The following is a 7,336-nucleotide window of genomic DNA, read 5'->3' on the forward strand; positions in this document are numbered from 1 at the left end:
GAATTTGCTTTTGTATCTTAATAGTTTTTGAACGAACGCAGCTTTTGGTTTTTAATCGCTGTAAGATTTCCGCTGCACTAATTCACCCCCCCCCCCTCTTAGTGCTCTCGATCCTAACATTGACAACGCTTGATCAAATAACATGTTGCAAATTATGTGACAAATATTTTTAACCAAATGCATGTAAAAAGTTCATTTTTCGGTTTGTATGCTAAAAATGGAATATTCCCGTACACTCTTATGAAAACTCTTTGGAAAGTGACCTTCCTCCGTCAAGCAAAAACAATAAAGAGATATATGTGTCATGACTTCCTTTATATGCTTGATAATGCTATCATGCTTTTTGTTGATGACAAAGGGGGAGAAACATATGAATTGATAAACACTATGTCATAGCTGAACTGCCATAATCATATCTATGTCATAGTTGCAAATACTTGAGTGATGCTATAAACAATGTTATGCCATCCTTGCATCACCAAGAGATATGTGAACATGTACTATAGTTTGCATCATATCTTGATTTGATATTGTGAAGAAAATACAAACTTACTAGAAAATCTCAAATGTGAGCATCATGTAAAAAGTCCTTCATAGCTTTATATAATTACATAATGAATGGTTACAAACACTATCATACAAACTTGATGATGTATGTCATGCCTTCACATCATTCTTGAAGAGATACATCATGATGGGCATCATGATGGGAGCATTGATAAGTTTAACTGATCTAACTTATCAATACGTCACTTGAATTCTTAGGTCTTGAATTCAAGGTTGACTTATCTCAACTATGGCATATAGATAGGGGGAGTTAAGGACAACTCCTTTATCAATTGATTGTCATCATAAAAAAGGGGGAGATTGTTGAATCTCGGATTTTGATGATGAAGTCAATTGTCATTTGTTATCTAATCTATGTGTTGAGATAAGTGTGCAGGATTAACTACGATGAGAGTAAGACAAGCAGCAGGTGTTGCGCCGGAGTCAAGATCATGATCACGTTGGGAGTTCGAGAGTTCGACGGAAGTTCGGACGGTCGTCGGAGGTTCAGCGAGAACAGATCCGAGAAGTCCAGAAGCTTGCCAAGCGAAGCTCGTCGGAACTCGCCAAGTGGATCGTCGCAAAGTCCAGGAGTATGCCGGATGTCCGCAGAAGGATCACCGAGGGTTTATCGGATGATCGACGGAAGTTGGCCGGAAACTCGCTGGAAGAAGCGATTGACGCATCGGAGCAAAGCTGCAGAAGTTGTCTTAGAGTTAATCGTAGTTAGCATGATGATTAAGCATGAAAATGGGAGGTGATCCCATTAGCTTAATCTTGGAGCAATTGGGCCCCTGAAAAGATTCAAATTGGGCCGAATGGAGTGAACCATTCGGACCCAGATTGCACCAGGAGGTGCAACCGCCTGGGCTGTGAGGTTGGGAGGTGCAACTGCCCCAGCCAGGAGGTGCAACCGCCAGGGCTGCGAGGCTGGGAGGTGCAACCGCCCCAGCCAAGAGGTGCTACCGCCCAGAGCTCAGTCTTCGAGCTAGACTGGGCGGTGCAACCTCCTCTGCCAAGAGGTAGCACCGCCAGAGCTCAAGTTTCGAGCTCTGCCAGGCGATGCAACCACTGAGCTCAGTCTTCGAGCTCTGGCAGAGAGGTGCATCAACCTGAGCTCAGTCTCGAGCTCTGCCAGGTGATATAATCACCGAGCTCAGTCTTCGAGCTCTGGCAGAGAGGTGCATCAGCCTGAGCTCAGTTTCGAGCTCTGCCAGGTGATGCAACCACCGAGCTCAGTTTCGAGCTCTGCTAGGTGATGCAACCACCAAGCTCAGTCTTCGAGCTCTGCCAGGTGATGCAACCATCGAGCTCAGTCTTCGAGCTCTGGCAGAGAGAAGCAATCGCCTGAGCTCAGTCTTCGAGCTCTGCCAGGTGGTGCCACCTCTCCAGTCAAGAGGTGCAACCGCCTGATCCCAGAATTCTGGGATTTGATCGATTTGATCGTTTTGAGCTCGAATTTTGAATTGGGTTGGGGCCTATAAATACCCCACCCATTCAGCACTGAAAAGATATAGACATATACCGAAATCTTGATCTTTTCTGTGATTCTAAGAGCTCAAAAGTGTTGTAAAGCCTTTAAGTCTCCTCCTTCTGTTCTTCAAGTTTTCAATTGTAAAGTGAGGAGAGAAAGGTCTGTAAAGGTTGTCTCCTAAGCCTGTCAAAAGGAGAGAAATTGTAAAAGGGCAGTTTGGCCTTCGCCCATTGAAGGAAGGCACCTAGTTGACGTCGGCAACCTCATCGGTGGAGGAAGCCAAAAGTGGAGTAGGTCAAGGCTGACCGAACCACTCTAAATCTCTGGTTTGCGTTTATTTTCGAGCACTTTATCATTACTGCAAACCTCCCTCATCACTACTGCTCTCTGCGCTTTCACGAACAAGTTCTAAGTGCTGTTCTTCCAAATCTGCATTCAGACGTAAATTCGTATTTTCATACATTACAGTTTACGTTTACGTTTGATTCTGCAGAACTGTTTTCCGTGCTTTTACGAACGAGCTTCTTTGCAGTTTACGCTTACATTTTAATCCTATTAATAACTGCAATCTGTCCTCTACGATTTTACGAACGAGTTTCAACATTTAGACGTAAAACTGCATTCAGACGTAAATCGGCTTTCCTCGCTCAATCATCAGATTTCAGTTCACGTTTACGTCTTGATTTCAACTGCATACTGCCTTCTGCGAGTATACAAACGAATTTCAAAGTTTAGACGTAAATCTGCGTCTAGACGTAAAACTGCGTTTAGACGTAAATCTGCGTTTAGACGTAAAACTGCGTTTAGACGTAAAACTGCGTTTAGACGTAAAACTGCGTTTAGACGTAAATCTGCGTTTAGACGTAAATCTGCGTTTAGACATAAATCTGCGTTTAGACGTAAATCTGAGTTTAGACGCAAAACTGCGCTTAGACGCAAAACTGCACTTAAACGTAATCTGCGCTTAGACGCAAACTGCACTTAGATACAAACTGAGAATTTGCTTTTGCATCATAATAGTTTTTGAACGAACGCAGCTTTTGGTTTTTAAATTATTGTAAGATTTCCGCTGCACTAATTCACCCCCCCCCCTCTTAGTGCTCTCGATCCTAACAGTATTGGGTGGTACCACTACTAATCTAGGTGGTGCCACCACCTAACACTTGCGATATCACCACCAGGTCTTCTAGAAAACGTACATCTAGTATGTTCCGCTAATCTAGGTGGTGCCACCGCTTGACCCAACTGTAGGTCATTGAATGAGTCTTCCAATTGACCCAAATCAGTCTTAATTCAAGCCTAATGAGTCGCTAATTGAGTTTACATAGCTACATCCAAAACTAACTTAATTAAAACCTAAACTACGATGATCAAGATGAATGATTACAAAACAAGAATCCTATATTATTCAGTATGTCATTGGTTCATCCGAACTCCCAATACATCGTGCTTTCCTTCGACGAATTGCCCGACCCATCGGCATGTTAACTCCCGCAACATCTGATCTTAGTGTAATGCCCAGTCTTTCTGGTCCGATGCTCAATCTTTGACTTCGACATAATGTTTGATTCTCCTACTTCAATCGATTTGTCTTTTCATGATTGAAGTTTGTCCTATATCACTTTTCTCAAATACCGATTTGATAAAAAACTAATCAATTAATTTTATCATCAAAATTTAAAATTTATTATATTATAATATTCTTTGGTGTATAATTTTTGTGGGGCTATTCAGATCTACGCATAATTTATTAAGCATTGCTGGAACATGGTCACTGGCCATGCCTGAACTTTTTAAATTTATTATACTTTGCGGAAGGTTGTTTGCTTTGTGGAACTCACGTGGCGCATTATTTGTTGATGGAGAGATACAAAATTGCTTGGCAGTCGATTTGTTCATGTGTAGACAGTCTTGAAACGAGATGTGGTTATTATTTCATAATCTATATATAATGTTCTTCCAGTAGAAGTTACATTTGCATGATCTTTTTAAACATGTAGCTCTACCACTACCAAGCCTTGCAATTTCTTGTGCTTCTTGTTTTATGTAATGAACATCTTATTTGCATAAATGACAAAGAAATACTAGATGCAGTCTTTGTCAAGACTTTGACTTCGTTTTGCAAGGACTCTGTATTGTGGTTGAATACATCTTAAGTGCTACTTTTTTAGATTTCACATAGTATCTGTGACAGTATGCTTCACGATGTAGGACTCACAATGTACTCGATGTGTAGCTGTCTTGCAAAAAACAAAACTATGGCCAAAAATCAAGGGAAATGAACCCTAAAATGTAACTTTTGGTTTTGATTTAATGGATCTTCAATGCAAACGAACCCTATTGGATTTAATAGGGGAAGTCAGTTTGCTAGTGATGTGACATGGTTAAAAACCGGTTTAAGATCTGGAAGAAAAGCACACAAGATTCTTGTTCATGCACATGATCAGATCAGAGGGAGCTTTGGACCATGATTTATGGGTTGGTCGACATCAGATCAGATTGGACTCGGGAGCTTCTTTGATCAGTCCTGCAGTTACCCAAGTCGGTGGCTGCTGCGCCTCCATCCATTTGTCATCTCCTGGTCAATGAGAGGCAAACGCCTTGGTCGTCAAGAATCCTCAGCGGCTGACCAAATTCGACCGCCACCGCAACAACCTTCTCACTCCAAGAAGCAGGCTGCTACCAGATGATTGAGTGGAACTGCCAAGAAACGTCGTTTCGGTGCCCGGTAGCGGCCTTTATAACCAGATCATGGTATCCATAGCTGCAACACACACTCCCATGGAGAAGGAGCAGCAGCACGAGGTGGCCATCGTGGGCGCGGGGATCGCAGGGCTCGCGACGGCGGTAGGGCTGAAGAGGGTGGGGCTGCCGAGCCTCGTGCTGGAGAAGTCCCCCGAGCTCCGCGCCGCCGGAGCTGCGTTAACGCTGTTCCCCAACGCCTGGCGCGCCCTCGAAGCCCTCGGCGTTGCCCACAAGCTCGCCCCCTTGTACCAAGCCATCGAAAGGTACGCCTCGTCTTCGTCTTCTTCTCTGTTCTTTTATTCGCTTCTTCTGTTTGTTATAATGGCCAGTCCATGTATGATGATTCTTGTTGCTTCTTCCAGATCGCGCGTCACAGACCTCTCAAGTGGAACTACAAGAGAGGTGCCCTTTAGCCGGACGAACAGGTACTGGTCCCTGACATAGCCATGTAGCTTGAAGCAGATCATCTCATGGATGGCTCGCTCCAAAATCTAGTCCTTTTGATGCATGTTAACTTGGTATATTTCTCCATGTTTCTATGAAGATCGTCTAAAAACCTCGATCACATGTTGATCTCCGTAAATGAACAGAAATTTATTCCAACATGCAAAACTGGGGGTTTTCCTTTTTCCCTTATTTGTAGAAGATCATTAGGATGCAGAAGATCCAATTGGTAACATGTTCTTTGTTGAACACACAGGGGTGACACAGGAATTAGATCAGTGCACAGAAAGGCACTGTTAGAGGCGCTTGCCGAGGAACTGGAACCGGGCACCATAAGGTTCTCCTCGAAGATAACCTCCATTGATCAAGAAGGATCATCTCCACTCACAGCCCTGCATTTAGATGACGGGTCTGTCATCAAAGCCAAGGTATGCAATCCATCCTACGGAGAAGAGAACCAGTGATTTGTGAACCAGGTTCCATGACGCTGTGATGGCAACGCACAGGTAGTGATAGGCTGCGACGGTGTTCACTCGGTGGTGGCGGGGTGGCTGGGGCTGGCGGAGGCTATTGATTCAGGCCGGTCGGCCATCCGAGGCCTCGCCGTGTTCCCTGAAGGGCATGAGCTCATCAACAACGAGGCCCTGCAGTACCTTGGCGATGGCAAGAGGGCTGGGTTGGTTCCTCTCAACAGCAAAGAGCTCTACTTCTTCATCACCCATACTTCCACCGCTGCAGGCAAGCCTCTGTCACCTCCATCGTCTTTCACAGTAATCTACGAAGAGCTTGATTCACTAACGTAAGCTTGATTCTACTTTTCAGAGAAAGAGATGGCCGCAGAGGCCGAGCTGACCCTGATTGAGGTAACAGAGAACCTAGCCAAGGACTTCCCTCCGGAGGTCCAGACGGCAGTGCGCCACTTGGACCCGGCCACCGTCAGCTGGGCTCCATTGCTGTTCCGGGCCCCGTGGAACATCGTCCTGGGGCGGATCCACAGGGGGTGCGTGGCGGTCTCGGGCGACGCCATGCACCCGATGACCCCCGAGATCGGCCAGGGTGGTTGCGCCGCGCTCGAGGACGCCGTGGTCCTCGCCCGCAGCCTTGCCCGGGCTCGGTCTTCGGCTAAGCTCGCGGCGGGCGTCGAGTGCTACACGAGGGAGCGGCGGTGGCGCTCGGCGGGCGTGGTCGCCGCTGCCTACCTGTCCGGGTGGGTGCAGCAGGGAGGCAACGCCGGGGTGTGGCGATGGGCGGCGAAGTGGTTCCGGCGCAGGATCTATTACAGGTTCATTCATCCCAGGATCGTGGAGGCCATCCGGGGATACGATTGCGGGGATCTGCCGCCGGCGGAGTAGCCAAGCATCTTGGGTTGAGCTGTTGCTCCTGAAGGCCCGTACAAGCATTGATATTGTAACAGAGCGTGGAATTTAGGACATTTCTGTTGTACGCGAGCATGGAATTTATCATTATCTTATATTACGATTATTGACATGATAAATATATTTATTGTGATTTTGACAACCACTATTATATGGTTAAGAAGCTCAATTCAATTAGAATATAATTGAACCAACTTGTAGTCCTCTTAGATTAGTTTAAAATCACTGGTATAATTTGACCTTGATTATCATGTCAAAAAAGTTTGAATCGACATAAATTAATATAGAATCATCTTGAACCAATCAAAATTGGCCAAAAAGATTCGGTTCATATTCAATTGAAGGCTCACTCTAACTCATAAAAATGGTAAAAAAAAAAAGAGCTATTGGTCCAACCTAGACCTGAATCCATATCATTATATCATTATAAGGTTGGAATTAGGTCGAGCGGGCTTAGTATAGTGTTGTTAGGTTGATTTAGGCCAGCCCATAAGAAGCTCAGATATATGACGCATGCTCTAGGGAGAGGACGGGCCCATAGACTCGGCTACTTTCTGTGAGTCGAGCCCGGACTGCAAGCAATGGGCCGCACCTAGCTGCAGACAGTGGACCACCTCTTGCTGCAGACAGTGGGCCGACTCTGGCTCAGCTTAGAATGGGCTGAAAGAAGTCTAACGTGTGCTGCACGTGCCCAGGCCAGGATACGTGAGCTGGGCTGTAATGCTGGGCCACCGAAGGTAAGCTGATTCGG

General features: G+C 45.6%; 1 protein-coding gene across 1 annotated transcript; it reads left to right on the forward strand.

Annotated features, from left to right (window-relative positions):
* Positions 1-4,610: 4,610 nt before the first annotated feature.
* On the forward strand, positions 4,611-6,727 carry LOC135674121 (monooxygenase 2-like). Its single transcript, XM_065183600.1, has 5 exons — positions 4,611-5,028; positions 5,128-5,190; positions 5,466-5,637; positions 5,716-5,947; positions 6,032-6,727. The coding sequence occupies exons 1-5, from the start codon at positions 4,772-4,774 to the stop codon at positions 6,559-6,561; spliced, it is 1,254 nt and encodes a 417-aa protein (XP_065039672.1). The 5' UTR covers positions 4,611-4,771; the 3' UTR covers positions 6,562-6,727.
* Positions 6,728-7,336: the final 609 nt, after the last annotated feature.

The sequence above is a fragment of the Musa acuminata genome, chromosome BXJ1-5 (assembly GCF_036884655.1).
Source record: "Musa acuminata AAA Group cultivar baxijiao chromosome BXJ1-5, Cavendish_Baxijiao_AAA, whole genome shotgun sequence".
Taxonomy (NCBI): domain Eukaryota; kingdom Viridiplantae; phylum Streptophyta; class Magnoliopsida; order Zingiberales; family Musaceae; genus Musa; species Musa acuminata.